General features: G+C 34.2%; 3 protein-coding genes across 11 annotated transcripts; 2 read left to right on the forward strand and 1 right to left on the reverse strand.

Moving 5' to 3' along the window:
* The first annotated feature begins 268 nt into the window (after positions 1-268).
* LOC108200181 (uncharacterized) lies at positions 269-3,284 on the forward strand. Its single transcript, XM_017368235.2, has 3 exons — positions 269-1,051; positions 1,805-2,152; positions 2,234-3,284. Exons 1-3 carry the CDS (start codon positions 590-592, stop codon positions 2,846-2,848), a joined length of 1,425 nt encoding a protein of 474 aa, XP_017223724.1. The 5' UTR covers positions 269-589; the 3' UTR covers positions 2,849-3,284.
* Positions 3,285-6,963: 3,679 nt separating this feature from the next.
* LOC108202358 (uncharacterized) lies at positions 6,964-8,114 on the reverse strand. Of its 2 annotated transcripts, XM_064085024.1 has the most exons (3): positions 7,824-8,114; positions 7,482-7,737; positions 6,964-7,387 (listed from the first exon to the last, which is right to left on the reverse strand). In XM_064085024.1, exons 2-3 carry the CDS (start codon positions 7,593-7,595, stop codon positions 7,154-7,156), a joined length of 348 nt encoding a protein of 115 aa, XP_063941094.1. In that variant the 5' UTR covers positions 7,596-7,737; positions 7,824-8,114; the 3' UTR covers positions 6,964-7,153. The 2 variants fall into 2 exon arrangements, with proteins under 2 accessions (XP_063941094.1, XP_017226228.1); XM_017370739.2 differs by having other exon boundaries at positions 7,482-8,114.
* Positions 8,115-8,883: 769 nt separating this feature from the next.
* On the forward strand, positions 8,884-15,178 carry LOC108202944 (uncharacterized). Of its 8 annotated transcripts, XR_010287685.1 has the most exons (10): positions 8,885-9,100; positions 9,445-9,600; positions 9,759-9,887; positions 10,017-10,097; positions 10,269-10,338; positions 11,606-11,737; positions 11,936-11,986; positions 12,080-12,155; positions 12,666-14,246; positions 14,833-15,178. XR_010287685.1 is itself a non-coding variant. In XM_064084679.1 (6 exons), exons 1-4 carry the CDS (start codon positions 10,056-10,058, stop codon positions 12,242-12,244), a joined length of 390 nt encoding a protein of 129 aa, XP_063940749.1. In that variant the 5' UTR covers positions 10,017-10,055; the 3' UTR covers positions 12,245-12,846; positions 14,156-14,246; positions 14,833-15,178. The 8 variants fall into 8 exon arrangements, 3 of the variants coding, with proteins under 3 accessions (XP_063940749.1, XP_063940750.1, XP_063940748.1); XR_010287683.1 differs by having other exon boundaries at positions 8,884-9,600; positions 10,262-10,338; XR_010287681.1 differs by having other exon boundaries at positions 8,884-9,600.
* Positions 15,179-17,678: the final 2,500 nt, after the last annotated feature.

Here is a 17,678-nt window from a genome sequence, read left to right on the forward strand (position 1 = left end):
AAAATATTCAAACAACTCAAGTTCAAGCTTAACTAGATTTTAACCGAATTATGTTCGAATATTTTACTAACCGAGCTCGAATAGCTCACCAACATTTGAACCGCCCCCAGCTAGGAGCCTAGGACATTGAGAGTGTACACATTTCAGTTACCAATTTTAAATTTGTAATACAACTCAATTAATTGATATTATTTGCTTACCATATATTATGCAGTTTTTAGCCCAGTGGCAACTTGCAAGCGCTATTCACACTCTCTTCCCCTCTCTTATACACACTCTCTCCCTATAAAAATTCCACACTATTTCCTTGACCAGTTTTACAACTCTTCTGCTTCTTTCTCTCTCTCTCTCTCTCTCTCTCTCTCTCTCTCTCTCTCTCTCTCTCTCTCTCTCTCTCTCTCTCCCTGAACAATACACAGAAAACTTCCCTGTTCATGACTTCTTTCTCTCACACACAACCTTATACCACCAAATAAACCCCCGAAATTTTAGCAACAAACTAAACACTACAGCTTTTTCACACACCGTGCCAGCTTTTTTCACACACACGATAACAAAGCCCATTAGTCCATCACATTACACACAACACATGGAGAGAAAACAAGGGTTCTTCTCAGCACTGCGAGAAGAGGTGGTGCGAGGATTGTCACCGGGTCGGTCAAGAGCGAAAAGTCCGGGTCGGATCGGGTCATCAATGTCGGGTCTGCTTTTTCGTCGAAAAAATCACGGCCATGATGGTAATTTTGAAAACCCAGAAAATTATGTAGCGAGATCCGGGAGTTTGAGGACGTTGGCGCCGTTGATTGAGGGTCCGGATCCGAATGGAGGTGAAATTGGGGATTCGAAACGGGTCGGGTTGGGTCAGTGGGTCAAGGGTCAGCTTTCTAGAGCTCCATCAATGGCTGCCTCAAATGGGTTTAGTAGTAGTACTAATAGTAATAAAAGGTCTGATTTGAGATTGCTTCTTGGTGTTATGGGTGCTCCTTTGGCTCCTGTTTATGTTTCTACTACTGATCCTTTGCCTCATCTCTCCATCAAAGACACTCCCATTGTAAAGTTCTAATTCCCCCTCTCTCCCTCCCTCCCTCCCTGTTTGTGTGTTTTAGTATAATCTCTCTCTCTCTCTCTCTCTCTCTCTCTCTCTCTCTCTCTCTCTCTCTCTCTCTCTCTCCCTCTCTCTGTCTCTCCCTGTTTGTGTGTTTTAGTATAATCTATTAATCTCTCTCCCCCCCCTCTCTCCCCTCTCCCTCCCTGTTTCTGTGTTTTAATTATAATCGGTGTGTGTGTGTGTGTGTTTTAGTATAATATATGTGATGGGTTTTAAGTGATTGGTTGTTTTTGCACACACTGACACTTACACATGAATTTAAGTGTGTGAATGAGTTTAAGTCTTTGTTGACTAAAGCACTGAGTTTGGGAGTTACTGTAAGTGTTTGACAGTAGTTGTGGTACTTGGGTTGGTTGTGTTGATTTGTTTTACTAGGGAGTGTGCTCTGTAAAAAAGAAATGTGTAAACTTTGACTTTAAGTGTTTGTTGAAGGAATTATGTTTGTCCTTTTGTTTCTTGTTTGGTAATGTACTATTAGTCCTTTATGATTTCAAGACTTTAGAAATGGATCCATGAAGTCACAGGTTCAGTTTGTGATTAACTGATTACTGATTGGTTTAAGACTTAAGATAGTGGGTTAGGTTTGAAAAATTGAATTTTAATTTCTTTAAGTATTATTATAGAACACGAGTAGAGGACTTGCAGTAAGGGTAAGTCTCATGTGAATTAATACATGTATGTTATTATGTCTTACAGGAGACGTCATCTGCTCAGTACATATTGCAGCAATATACTGCGGCATCGGGTGGACAGAAGGTCCAGAACTCAATCAGGAATGCTTATGCAATGGGGAAAGTGAAGATGTTAGCTTCGGAGTTTGAAACTGCCACAAGAGTGACTAAGAACAAGAATGCTTCAAGAGACGCTGAATCGGGTGGTTTTGTTCTGTGGCAGATGAATCCAGATATGTGGTATGTGGAGCTTGCAGTTGGGGGAAGCAAGGTGCATGCTGGCTGCAACGGGAAGCTTGTGTGGAGGCACACTCCCTGGCTTGGTGCTCACACCGCCAAAGGTCCTGTTAGACCCTTGCGTCGTGCCCTTCAGGTAAAACTTTCTTATAATGCTTGTGTACTCATGATTTTTGCTTTAGGCCTCAATTTGAAGATACATTCTTTGCACTTGCAGGGTCTTGATCCGAGAACCACTGCTAGTTTGTTTGCTGATTCGAGGTGTATTGGAGAAAAAAAGATCAACGGGGAGGAATGCTTCATCCTTAAGCTTTGTGCTGATCCTCAAACATTAAAGGCCAGGAGTGAAGGTCCAGCAGAGATAATTAGGCATGTTCTCTTTGGCTACTTCAGTCAAAAGACAGGTTTGCTTGTTCATATGGAAGATTCTCACCTTACCCGCATCCAATCTAGTGGTGGTGATGCTGTTTATTGGGAAACTACTATTAATTCTTATATGGAGGATTACCGGCCTGTGGAAGGGATAATGATTGCTCATTCAGGCCGTTCTGTTGTGACACTATTCAGATTTGGAGAGATGGCAATGAGCCATACAAAAACTAGGATGGAAGAAGCTTGGACCATTGAAGAGGTTGCCTTTAACGTTCCAGGGCTCTCTCTGGATTGTTTCATTCCACCAGCAGACTTGCGATCCGGATCCATCAGCGAAGCTCGTGAACTCCCTCAAGATGGAAGAGAAAAGAGCACAACAGGGGTTGCAGCTCATCGGGCAAAGGTGGCAGCATTAGAAAACACACATGACGACGACATGAATTGGAAGGTCAAAGTCTAATGCGAGGGTAGCATGATTATATTAGTTTGTTTATATGGGTAGGTAGTTACAGATTGACTTACACATAAATTGCATATAGAAGTTAGGTTGATCAACTTAGTTGACCTAGTCCTCTATTGATCTGTACATAGAGCATAATCATTCACAGGTCCTTCCTATACCTAGGCGAATCTTTATACTCTCACTGCAGATTCCAACTACGGAGTTGGAGCTCGGTTTTCCCAGTAACGGATGGAGCAAATGGAGGTTATAATTTTTTTGTTTGCCTTCCATGATTACAGAGGAGCATGGTGAAACTTCATACAGAACCACCATTGTCCCTTTTATGGCTTTCTACTATTTTTCTTGCTAGTGTATGGGTCATTAGCAGAACCATAATAACTACTATTTCGTGTTTGAAACTAGCATCCTTGTAATCCATGTTTTCTTTGTGTTAGATCTGGCGTGCTGTTTATTATTAATCTACTTGCATTGTTATCTTATCTGTTCATGTCTTTGGCATCCATTTTAACATTATGATTCTATCTTTTAAATGTGCTCTGAGATATTGAATGCGTATAGTTATTTAGTATAAGGGAATTTATCCCTGATTTGTTTAGTCTGAGCTCTTTATCTTTTGCGGATACTTTTAGTCTTCGACTCTTCAGAACCATAAAGATTTAAAGCTGGATTTTTTCGCAGGGAATAAACAATTGTTTATCCTAATCCTTAATTATCCTTTCTTTACTTGGTGTTCTTTTTCCTTCTTTAGCTAAAGCATCAATGTGATGTTCTAGGAAATTTCAGTGTGGAAGATTCTTTAGGCATCTTTTTTGTTGTACAGCTATTTTATCCTGTTATTTTACCAACTCTTAGTACTTCTACTTGCAAAGCTATTCAATCACAAACCATTGGAGCTAATTCCATCCAATGCTTGGTGTGGCCTTGCTGGTTAACCCTCTCCCATTATACAAAATTCATGTGTTTCCCAGCTCATCGTTTCGTTTCTTCTCTAAGAACTTAGTGCTGGAGTGTCCGAAACATTGGTGCCAAATTGTTTTGTATTGTTTTGTTCGGATACAAGTTAGTTTCGGAATAGTGTTAAAGTATTATTCGAGGGCCTTCCACATCACTGCCTTCTGATATTGCCTATATTTACTCGAGTTTCGACTGCTTTTGACGTGCAAGTTTTTAGCAATACTGTCAAAGCAGTATCAACATTGAGAAGACACTCCTCTGTTTGAACAACATCCTGAAATGGGAAAAAAGAACATCCAAACCTAAGGCAAGTTCTGAGACTTTCTAGTTGAGCTAAATTAACATATGTGAAATAAATGAGAAATTAGCAATGGCAATGTCAAATATTTGCCCTACAATGAAGGATAATAATAAATAGAGAGTGTGAAAGAGGTTAACATAATAGACCAACCCCCATGCACTTAAATGTTGATACTATAGCCTTACCAATTCTTCATCTAACTCTCAGTTTCACAATTATATTGAAATCTAGGCCTCATTTATGCCACTATATCAATCATGCATTGCCACATTCATGGTGGTCCTTGAGCATTCAATACTTCTAAGTGATTGCTTTAGAGATTTGGGTTTGAAGGATCTTGAACTATGGACCCAATTTTATTTTCTCATAAATCTTGGCCCTTATGAATAACTGTTCCATGAACGTTTAATATATGAAGCTCGTTTAATATGAAGGTCGTAATTGTCATGATTATCAGACTACGAGCGTTGATGTGATTAATACATAGACGTTTATTAAATGAAAATCGGTGTATGATATAATTGTCATATCTTAATGTGGTGTATGATATATGTTGTGTCACATTCAGAAATTATCGAATAATTGCATAGAAGGTCAAGAATATTAATATTCGAAGGTCATGTTTGATATAGTTGTCAAATATTAATGTAGTATACAAAATAATTGTCCAGCAGTTCTCCAGAACATTAAAAGTTAGGATTACAAGTTACAACAGTTATGGCTTCTGAATTTGGATAGACGAAGACAAAGAACAATAAAATTTTACTATTAGGTGAGGAGGCCCCCTTAGAACAAGTCATTATCAGATATCTTTAATTTTGTCTTTCCTGCTACAGAATTAGGTTTACATTGAACTCAACATATATTTTTGTATACACATGTATGCTTAGAAATAAGTTCATGCAATACACATTTTCGTATAAACTTTTGTATAGAGAGTTGGAAAAGCATGAAAATACGGAATTATCCTTACATTTTTTTTTTTTCTTTTGCTGTTATTGTGTATATGCACGGGTCAGTTTTCTCTTTCTATGCTTCTCTGCTCTGGAAATTAAAACTTTGTTCTAGATATAGCATTTTCCTTTAATAAAAACGAAGAGTGAACATTATTCATCAATTTTTGTCCAAGTTGCTTTATTTTGTCAACTCACTTCCATTTTTCTTTGTGAATCTCGATAATATCTCCCATTCGCCTCAAATTCGGATTAATCTATAATGTTTTTCTTAAAAAAAGGAGGTTAACCAAATATTACACTTCATAAATGAGAAACTATTTTTTAAATTAGAAAGGCAGTTTTCAAAGAATAATATATATTTCTCCCGTTTCAGAAAACATGTAACTAAAAAATAAATTTGTAAGTGCAAAAATAAAAATATAAAAAAATTGAAATATTATATTTCATAACTGAAAAACTTTTTTTTCAGAAAATAATATAATATTTCATCCCGTTTTCAGAAAATATATAACTAGAAAAATAATTATTAAGTACAAAAATACAAAGTTATTTCTAAGATCGAAAAATGAAATACAACACCAAAACAACTTTAGTGAAGGTGTTAACCATGGGCAGCAATTTATAATTTCATTATATGGATTATATATTATCAAAAATAAAATTGGGAGATCACTAAGCATGGGCTCAAGGCCCACTTTGAAGCAGGGCTATCTATTAGGCAATTGAGATTTAAGCCCGTTTTTAAGCTAAAATTGTATTCTACATCAGTTCTGACCCAATATGACATCCAAAGTCCAAACTCATCTTTAGGTAAATGTAACAAAAATGAGGCAATCCAAAATTACCGGCACATACTCAAATTTTCTGATCATTACCTATTTTTAAGTAACCTCTAATCATTATTTATTTAATATTTATGATATAAGAAGTAGATCTCACTTCTTTTTTTTTTTTTTTTTTTTTTTTTATCTTTTTCCTCCTTTTTCTCCTTCTTTCTCTCAAATATATTATTAAAATAATAATAAGGGAACAAATATAGGAATTATTATTGGAGTTGACTTTAGTAAATTACCTAAATCACCAAGACTTACTAGGATTAATTATTTTTTATTATTAATTGGTAATGAGATAGGTACCTTAGACTTGCTCTAAACCCTTTATTTAAATAAAGTATTAGAGCAAGTCCAATAGCTTACCTAAATAAACTCCCAAACTCACATTTAGTAATGTAGAAAAAAAAAAAGACACTCCAACACTATCTTAGTGATTACCTAAATCACGAGCATTTCCACAAATTTATTATTAAAATAATAATAAAGAAAAAAAAGATGCTATTCGTTGACACTAAAAATGGATTCCTTAAATTACTCGAACACTCACTAGGTCTTGGACACATTATTTTATATTTTTTTTGAAACTACGCAGAGATAATTAGGCATGTATTTGGCTGCAGCTTGTTCATATATGTGGAAGATTCTCACCTTAATTACCCGCATCTAATCTAGCAGTGGAAGGGATCATGCTTGCTCATTCAGGCCGCCATTCTGTTGTGACACTATTCAAATTATATTTAGTTTGTTTATATGGGTAGGTAGTTACAGCTGATTCACTTGCACATAAATTGCATATAGAAGTTAGGTTGATCAACTTAGTTGACCTAGTCCTCTCTATTGATCTGAAATTCACATAATCATTCACAGGTCCTTCCTATACCTAGGCGAATCTTTATACTCTCACTGCAGATTCCAACTACTTGGAGCTCGGTTTTCCCAGTAACTGCAATCTTGGAGGTAATATATAAGGTTTTTTGTTTGCCTGCTTGCATGATTATTACAGAGGAGCATGGTGAAAGTGAAACTTCATAGCAGAACCATAATAACTAGTATTTCGTGTTTGAAGAGTATTAAGTTGCTAGACATTTATGATTGCCATTTGGCAACAACAAACAGAAAAACACAGCAGGATAGAAACATTGTACTTATGAAGTAGCTAGTGGCAACAAGCCTTGTAAACAACTAACACTGACACAAATTCAAAAGGCAGGCGACGTAGCCTTGCATCGAACAATTAAATGACCTGCTGATCAACTTATCACAGCTCCAGATTGAGATTGAAATTCTCTTCTGCCACGTTTGGAGGCTGATCACCGCTTGGCTGATCAAGCCCTCCTCCAATCAGATCCAAAAGAGGGGCTTCAGCATTCCTGTCTCCAGTGTTTTCTCCACCTGCAGTTTCTTCTTCTGCTGCCTCCTTCTCCTCCCTTTTGGCCTTCCGCTGATAAATGCCACACACAACAAGATTTTCATTTCCCTCAATAACCGGCACCTGCATTGCATGCAATTGTCAATTAATACTCAAAACATACGATACTAATTGTCTGACCACTATCATGAAGTCGAATTGATAACAAGATTCAAACCTTATCCTCTGTTTTTGTGACCAGTGCGTACTCATGCATGATCCATCGACTTTGCTGCCCTCTACCCTTCACATTCACATCTTTGCTGCAGTATACAAGGATGTGCTTGCTCATCCCGGTTATATCAGTTCGATCCTGTTGTTAACCTTTCAAAATCCTTTAACATCCTTCGTTTGACGAACAGCCCTCTTGTCCGACGCATTCTTGGAAGATCTCTTGGAAAAGAAGTATCTGTACATTTCTCCGTCCTCTAGGCCTGTACAAACCAACAACATCCGACCCAGGCATAATCGTGAGTTTCAAGCATACCCTAATCTTCGAAATAAAACAAATACGACGTACCAACCAACCCACGGTTAAACAACACTACATTCTTGATATTTCAAGACTGTTCAATCTTCAAATCAAGTAACATAATCGCGCGTCAAGAAACAAGAAATTAAACAGAAACGACCCCAACAAATTAACCTAATCTTAAACAACAATATATTGCATCCCAGCCCAGGTGAATTCTTGACATTTCATAAAGCGTGACAAAACTCAAACCATCCAAATCTCTTGTAAAACAACATTTTCTTGAAAAAAATAAAAGAGTACCGCGCCATGAACCGATCATATATATATTATTATCGGGAACAAGAAGACGTGAGATCGAGTTTATTACAACGACAAGTCAATGTATTGGTACAGCTCAATATCTAACACAAAACACCCCACTCGTTTTGTTCTAACCCAAAATCACCCGCATTAATTAATCTTAATTATTCCTAATCTTAATTACATTAACCAGGAGTATTTCAATTTTCAGTAGTCAAATAGAGATGAGAAAATACGTTACAATACGAAGTGTCGACACAACACCCCACCGCGTATATTCTCTGATTGCGTCTGGGGACAATATATATACACCTCACATATACCCCATGTATTAGATATTTTTTATTATCTTTTTTTTTTCAAAAATATCTCTTACAAATGCTTGGTAATATTTTTCTTCACGGTAGGGTAATCATTATATAGAATTTTTTGTTTGATAAAAATATTTTAATTGAGTTTTGTTCCCAATTTATTTAGATTTTGTTTGGATTTTAATTTAATAATAAAAATTTGTACAACATTACAATTACGGTTAATAGTTTAAACTGATTGTGATGAGATTTCTAGATGAATAGTGTTTTGAACGATTGAGTTATGGTTCATTTGTTAAAATTGAAATTGACTTTCTGAATAACTATTTTATTCTTAATATTATAATTTTAAAAAATATTGAATTTTATAATAATAAAATTTTTTAATTAAGAACTCATCAATTTAACAATGACCGATTTATAACACAAACTAATCTATACTATACTATAAAAAGCCAACATGGGTATAATTTGTAGTCCCACTTTTCCTTCACGTTTTTTGGTTTCGTCTCGTCGCGCTGTTGTTTAAAAACCGTGTCCCACGGGGTCTCTCTCCCATTAGGACTCTCTCTCGCACAAGTCGAGCTTGCCGCTTGAAGTGAATTGATCAAAACCTAATAGCAAAGTTTGAGTCGATAAGACTGATGCTGCTCTTTACTCTCCTTCCGGCCCTCAATTCCATCTGGGTTCTTTAAAATCTTCCTCTTCTGTGTAATCAATTTTACATCTATATCTTATTTTCTCATATACTAAACTGAATCTCCATATTTCAAAATGGGGTTTAAGATATATATATTTGTGTGTATGTATTGTGATTGTTGGTAGTTAATTTGGGTGTTTATAGATGAATGGTTATTGTTGTTGGTGATTCTTGAAAGACCCATTTGAAATTTATGTGTATTGAGAATTTTTTACAATCTTTTGTCAAGGTTCTGGTCATTTTAAGGGTTTTCAGTGGGAAGAAGGATAAGATTGAGCCGTTCTTTGATATACTTGAGTTTCTTTGATTGTGTTTTTGCTGGATGATAGTAAAGATTGGTTCTTTATTTTGCTAGATTGGAATGTTGTTTTTGTATTTGCTTGATTGGGCTGTAGAAAGTTTCATCATGATCCTCAGACAGTTGTTAATAACCGCAATAAGGCTTTGATTCTGATTGAAGCGTGGGGGGAGTGAGCTTCGCTATTTGCGTGTTTATGAGGAGACGTACAAGGTATGTTCGTACCGCCAAAAATGATTGCTTAGTGTCAGAAACATGCAGAATCTTTAATTCAATGCTTCGGATTTCGTGTTCTTTACTGTTTCCTCTGTTTTATTTACTTAACTTATCACCTTGGAAATATGTTCTTTTTGGGCCCTTGGTTTTTTCAGAGCTTGAGGTCCAGAGGTATACGCTTTCCTGATCGTGATGGTGAAAGTTTGGCTCCTATATTCACTCCACCTCGTTTGACCACAGCACCGGAGCCAAATGCGAGCTTAGCACAACAAATGTATAATGAGGTTCCTGTGATAAGCTTTTCTCCCGAGCATTGCAAGAAACAGTATTGAACTTTTTTGGATAGTTTTGTCCCCCTCACCAGAGCAATTGTTCTCATTTTTGGAATTTTTTTTTGTGATTTTGATGATTAGGTGATCTGACACCGGCGCACCTGGCAATTGTGATGGAGTATGCATCTGGTGGAAAACTATTTGAACGCATTTGCGCAGCGGGTGGGCTTTCTTAACTGTTTTTTTAATTAAATTAATTTCCGGTTAGGTATTTCTTCTCTTAAGAGAGTGTTTGTCTCTATGTGTTTTATTAAGATGTTTCTTGTGGGAGTACAACCTCTCAATTTATGGAGTTGAATGTTTATGTTAATACCTAAATTTTCAAGGTTGCAGGCTATTTCATAGGCATGTTGTCTAGCCCCGTGATCTGTTTGTTTCAGCTTAGGCCGCTTACTTCTGCATGGTAAACTGTTTTGCTTGAACTAAAATTTGGAGAAATTGAAATAGATGAGATTGTTGGCATGCCTGAATTGCTTGCACTGCGTATTATTTACAAGCTTTGGTCTTACTAATACTATTCCAGTTAATTAAGGGATTTGTACTAGAGTCAGTCTTATGCTTAAATTTTGAACAACAAAAACCAAATGACAAACTCATTCTTTATGGTTAAAAAATAACAACAAATGTTTATTAGTGATTAGAACATTGTTGGATGCTACATTTGTATTTAGATTTGAGTTGTGATGCCAGTGCTTTATTAAGGTAATTAGTTGTAGATTTCTTGCAAAGTTAACCAGCCATGTTTGCTAAGGCTAAAGCATTGGTGGTTTTGTGTTCCACAAAAGGGATGGCTTTGCACACGTGCCTAGACAAATTAATGATGGAAACTAGGTGGCCAATGGCGTGACCGCCTCTTTGCACCACGAAAAAACTGTAAACGATATGTCAGTGTAGCACTTAATTTATAACTCTAGCATGCATTCATTCGGTGCAACTCTTTTCTACTAATCATCCAGGGACAGAGAGCTACACTGATAACAGGCCACCATTTGTGTTCCTATTTTAGACTCTGTTAATATTTGATCTTGCCTTTAGACCTTCAAGTTAAGACTTGCATTGTTGTTTTCTATTGATATTTTAATATTTTGGTTATTATTGCGTTGTCAGCACATCGTCTTTTTCTTTATATATACGAGAAATGCTAAAATACTTTGAATAACTCTCCACAGTTGCAACTGGAGTATAGGCACGTATACTGGCATGTATATTTATATGCATATTTTACTTATGGTTTAGTTAGGTTGTTGAATCCGCAATATTGTGAAATATTTCTCTGCTTTTATACTTGGTAAATGGTAGTGAAATGTGAAAAATGCCTAACTATAGCATGCTTTTACAGTTAAAATTGTTTGATTTGAATTGTGAAATCTGCTTTTTAATTTTTCAGCCATAAAAGGATTTAAATTGGGGAACAAAATAGACTTTTAATTTTCCCTCAAAAAGTTTGTGAACTATAAGATTCTTTTTTATTAGGGTAGTGAAAGACCATAAATTGTTTCTGTATATGCACAAAGTATGTAAAGAATATTTCAGGAGCTTCACTAGGAATGTGCATGCACTATTCTAATCTCTCCACAGTTATAATCTCCACAGGAATAATGAAATTTGATGGCTTCACATTTTGCAAATTGTCTTACTTTTAGTTGGACTAACCATGATGTTTCTTTCAGCTATTGGAAAGCTTCAAGCTATATACCAGCAGAAAGCTACAAAGGCAGAACACAATCTCAGAGAAGATGGATCACTTGCGTTTGCCTTCAGTCCTCTCCTCAATGAATCAATGTTGCCCTGACAAGAGCAAGGTATGACTACTCAATTTGCTTAACAAAAATTTGACTTCTCCCTTCTTCCCAAATTAATAAAATTTCTCAGCAGTTGCACAACTTGCTATCTGATGCCTAAGTTAATATTATATTATGGACTCTTTCGAGTTAATATCACTATATTCTTCCATCAATATGCGTAGTTTAATTCGGATCTTACACTATTTCCACATTCAGGTTTGTGTATGTGCTCTGTTATGTAAAATATTAACTGGAGCTCCCAGAGAGGTAAGTACCAATTGTTTTAATTCCTTCGTCCTTTCTTATATTATATGGATTCTAACCATGTTATTCCATACTGATTTAATTCCCACGTTGCAGATGAACTTGGTTGATTGGTTTGAAGTGATGGTTGATTGGCAGATGTGCTTTTGTAGTATGGTTTATATAGATTTTGGTACAAGCTCTGAGTTTGTTCCAAAATATATCATGTCTGAATTTTGTTATTTTCATTATATTATCAATTTTATGCTGCCTCTTATATGACTTGATTCACTTTACAACTTGAAAATATGGTGATGTTGTTAAAAAAAGATAGGATTATTGTGAGTGTCGAGAGATGTTTTATTCAGTTTCATAATAAAATGACATTGTATAAAGCCTAAGAAAAAATAAAAATCACAGAGAAATGCTTTGGCTTTGAGACTTCGTTTCCACAGGAAAATTTTAAAAACATTGAATGAGAGTTTGAGTCAATTGAGCCAGCGCAAGAAGAGTCTCTGATGGAGCCGGTGCATTCCTAGAGAAGGCTGAATAATTATTGGAATATAAAGTAGCTAATTATAGGTGATAAAGTAATCACATATATAATCTGCGGACAGGCTATATGTGCAACAATGTCTTTTTTTTTTCCAAATTCAAGTTGTCTGACTGAAATCTCTAATTATGATTATTCTTTTTTCCATAGGAATTTGGTAGATAATCAACTAAGTGGAAGCATATTACTGGAAATAGTAAGTGGTCAGAGAAACAACTCTGTAAGTGATCATGTTGTGTTCCTTTAGGCTTGGAATTCTTCAGCACTAATAATACACATGATGTATCTCTACACAACTTCAAACAAGTCCAAGCCCAGCTCATAGTTACAGGTCTGTTTCAACACTCTCTTGCTTTTAGTCGTGTGGTTAAAAAGCTCTGTTCCTTACCCTCTGGAGTTAATTATGCAGTTGAGCTGTTTGATCATTTTGATGAGGCTGATGCTTTTGTCTGTAATAGTATTATAAGATGTTTTGTGAATTTGAATGACCCTTTAAGTGGATTGGGGTTTTATTATGAGAAAATGGTGGGGGGATCTGTGCAAGCCTAATCATTATAGTTTTCCGATTATTGTTAAGGTTTGTGGTGAGTTTGGGTGTGTTAGAGAAGGGGAAATGGAGCTAAGATCTCTGGAACTTCGAATGGTGTCAGGATCAAAACGTATCGGGTTAAAAATAAGTTACGAAAGCTAAAATCAGAATGTTATCGAAATACAGGTGCTTAAATTCACAATGCCTTTGCATATTGCTGGTACAAATCAAGGTGAACAAGAAAAAGCAGTTTGATAATTATATTTAAAATATTCATGTGCTGATTGATGAACTTATCTTCAAGGACATCCGTATCTGTTTTAGGATTCAAATTAAAACATTTTATTACTGCAACATTACTTTGGTGCAATAAAAACTCGGATAGCATAATAAAACCCTGTTGCAACAAAGTAGTGGTGCATTACGAACAAACCTGATTATAAAGGATGAATAGATTTTAGTTATGGTAAGCCTCTGGAAAGTGGGAAACCAAACAAAAATGCCATGCATCAAGATAGGTATTTTTTGCATCCATATTTTCAGTAAAATCTGGACAACTTTTAAACGATAAACCATTAGGAGCTACTTAACAGGTACAGAAGGATAATTAGATACACAACCCTAGCACCATGTATCATTTTATATAGATATTTCAAAGACTTAAAGTCTGAACCAAACTTTCTAGGGCTTCATGTATAAATTGCATCCTCTGACAGAAAATAATACATAAACAGCACCACCTCTAGCGAAGGTAAGGTATTCACAGCTTTGCTAACTGTAGGGAATAATTTCATGTTTGACCACATGTGGAGAAAAAGGGTTGTCTTCACTGATTTCCATTCAATCATAGAGTTTGGAGTTGAAATATATGTTAAGAATTTGTTTATTTATCTTATTCCATGCCTGAATAAAGTATAGGAAAGAAAGTAGATAAAAATAGCAAGAATGGAGACATTTTCATAAAAAAAATAATATTTTTCCCCCTATTATTTTAATATTATTCCTTCTTTTACGACAGAAAGGCTATATGTGCAACAATGTCTTTTTTTGAAAACAAATTCAAGCTGTATGACCGTAAAATCTCTAATTATTATTGTTCTTTTTCCCATAGAAATTTGGCAGATACTCACCTAAGTGGAAGCATACTACTGGAAATAGGAAGTGGTCAGAAGTTTCTCTGCAAGTTTGATCATGCTTTTTCGGTACAGTACTGCATTCTTTCTCAAATATTAATGGTTGAAGAAATAATCGCATTTGATCATGTTGTGTTCCTTCAGACTTGGAATTCTTCAGCACATTAAAAATGCTGAGTTTTCGTAAATAATTAACTTTATCTAAACGAAAGCATCCCTAGCATTTGTGCTGAGTTTATAGCTTTTAAAGCTAATGTGATGTTGTCAAATTGTTTGAAGTGTACTTAAATTAATGACTTACACACTCTTCTATGCTATATGTTTTTTTTTACTAAATAAAATATATTAAAACTGAACCAGAAAGTTACAAATCAAGGGGCATACCCCACGAGAGAAAAACCAACTTCAACATTGAAAATAAACACAAAAGCACTGACAATAAAAGAGCCATAAGACTACACAGGCTACAACAGGACAGCACAATAACTCAGAGAGCTTACATATTAAAATATAAAATTATGAAGTTCATAATCAAGTCTAGCAGCTAATGAATATGGCATTTGTACTCAATTTGCTATGCATCTCCACCCTGATTTGCTTGATTGAACTGGCAGACATAAGACATCTGATTGCTGACGCTTAAATTGTAATACAGGTACCCTTTTATGGTGCAATGGGCATCGCCCTCAAACTACACACCTCTTTATTCAAAGGGAAAACCAGATGAGTTGGAGTACATGGTTCAGAGAATGAAGACCGTGTCCTTGAAACATAAAGAAGCAAAGGTGCCAAACGAAAGCAGAATCATGGTGTGGAAGTAGTCTTTATTATTTTATCTGTGATTTTATTTCTGGATGTTAGAAAATTAGTCTTCAATATTAGTGAGATGAATATGTGAAATAGGTATCTAAAAAGATAAAGCCAGTTTAAGATATATGTTTTTGTTAATTCTTGGCTATTTGTATTGTTTTCTTATAATTTTAATTGGTTCTAATTTTCAAGTCCACGTATCACATAGATATCTTAGAAAATGAAGCCATTTTGAGATATATGTTTTTGTTAATTCTTGGCTATTTGTATTGCTTTCTTATAATTTTAATTGGTTCTAATTTTCAAGTCCACGCATTACGAAAGTCCTCTGAAGGATATATTATATACATCAAACTATGTAAAATATCAGAACGAGTTGGGCAAAGAAATTGAAAAACTTAAATTATATCATTAACTATGAAGATTATTAAACTATATTACCATTAAATATCAAGATTATTAAATTATATTTTAGAAATAGGTTATATTAAATAAAGCAATCAAAATAATTCTAACATTTTTAAAACTATTTCTTTTAATTCTTTGTATTTTAAAACTCACAGGATATTATAGAATTTTGTAAAAAAAATTATTTACAGCTACTAATTTCTTTCATGTACTTACACACACATATATAAAATATTAATAGATCACATATTTTAAAATATAAAATCAAGTAGTGAAAAAAAGAGAGTAAATAAATGCATAGCGGACAAACATACTAAGCTTTGTGCCCGAGAGGAAAACAAATGGTTGTGCAAGAAGAAACAAAAAATGGAGATGTAATGGTTACTGTTCTTTGATTTTAAATAAAGTATAATTAGGTGGGAGGCACCATAAAAATACAAAGTCAATATAACGGATCCGTACAGATAATTTTACTAATTTAAAAATAAATAAATTTCTCTCCACTCATACAAATTTTAATTTTACTTTTAAAATTAAAAACTTTATATAAAGTAAATCCCCCCTCTCTCTCTTTTTATATATATATATATATATATATATATATATATATATATATCATTATCGAATTGGTATTAAATGATCTATGTCCATATTGGATATCAACGGAACAAATTTTTTTTTTAATTAAATTAAGTTTATTAAATCTTACAAATTTTATATTATATTTGCACTAATTTGTCTTCCTTCAAAAGATTTATAAATATAATCTTTTTTTTTAGTAAATAAATATAATCTTTTATTTTCGTCTTATTTTTACTAACATATTTATAAATTAAATTACACAATTCAATTCATTATAATTAGATCAAAATTTAATATTTTAAAAATGACATAGTTACAACAGTACAACTTAATTTACACTTAAAGACACATTACTTTTGAAGAGTAATATTGTTACACTAACTATAAAAATAATTTGTACGTTACATTTGTATTTAAATACGCACGATTAACAACAAACAAAAAAAATATATTAAAAACTTATCATTTACAAAATCGAAAAAACATTTTTTTTCTTTATTAATCAAATACAAAATTAAGTAAACATATAAATTTTAAAAGATAAATTTTTATAGGCTCATGCGGAGCGGACAAACATACTCGTGGTTTAGTTAGGTTGTTGAATCCGCAATATTGTGAAATATTTCTCTGCTTTTATACTTGGTAAATGGTAGTGAAATGTGAAAAATGCCTAACTATAGCATGCTTTTACAGTTAAAATTGTTTGATTTGAATTGTGAAATCTGCTTTTTAATTTTTCAGCCATAAAAGGATTTAAATTGGGGAACAAAATAGACTTTTAATTTTCCCTCAAAAAGTTTGTGAACTATAAGATTCTTTTTTATTAGGGTAGTGAAAGACCATAAATTGTTTCTGTATATGCACAAAGTATGTAAAGAATATTGAAATTTTATTTTTTTGCTAATTTATAGAGCATATCTAAGTTACTTTGAAGTTTATGCGATCTTGGGTGTTCTTTTATTAAGCTTTTGTTTTTTTAAGAAGCTGGAGAAGAAAGACTAAATTGGAGTTATGGAGCAAGAGGAATGACAAATATTGATTTGTTGATGTCAAAAAGTTTGATTATGCTTAGCAAAAAATGAGGTGTGATTATGATATAACTATTATTTCCGGTTGAATCAGTCTAATCCTTGGAATAATTAGTTCACTATTAAGTACATTTGTGCTTATGAAAATTCCGATTATCTAGAATAAGCATCAGTTTGAATGGATTGCTTGCTGCTTTTACTATTTGTTCAGATTGGGAGAGTGGTCTTCAAAACAATTTTAGTTTAAGATAACGTCAGCCACCTAATGGCATTTTAAAGCCCTGGGTCCTTTTGTCATCCGCGATGGAGAATATACTTCTGCGTTTTAGTATTAACTGTTATTCTTTGTTTTACAATCTTACTTTTTTGATGACTTTATCTTTCAGAGGCTGCTTAAGAAGCATGGGTTTGAGAAATTTAGACAAGCTTGCTATCTTTTGACCATCTCAGGGATAAAGCTGACACCTAAAGCTGCAATTCTTTCATGTGGGTACCCGGGATCATCTATCTAGCTCCTAAGTGCAGTTGCTTAATTTTATGGTTGTGTATACGGCCGTTGGTCATTTTGACAACCTCTTGCAAGATGTAATGTGTGATTTATAAAGAAAATTGTAGTGTGAATAGGTTTATTAAGGCATGATGAAAAGAGATGGTTTTTTTTATCTCCAACTAC

The sequence above is a fragment of the Daucus carota genome, chromosome 9 (assembly GCF_001625215.2).
Source record: "Daucus carota subsp. sativus chromosome 9, DH1 v3.0, whole genome shotgun sequence".
NCBI lineage: Eukaryota > Viridiplantae > Streptophyta > Magnoliopsida > Apiales > Apiaceae > Daucus > Daucus carota.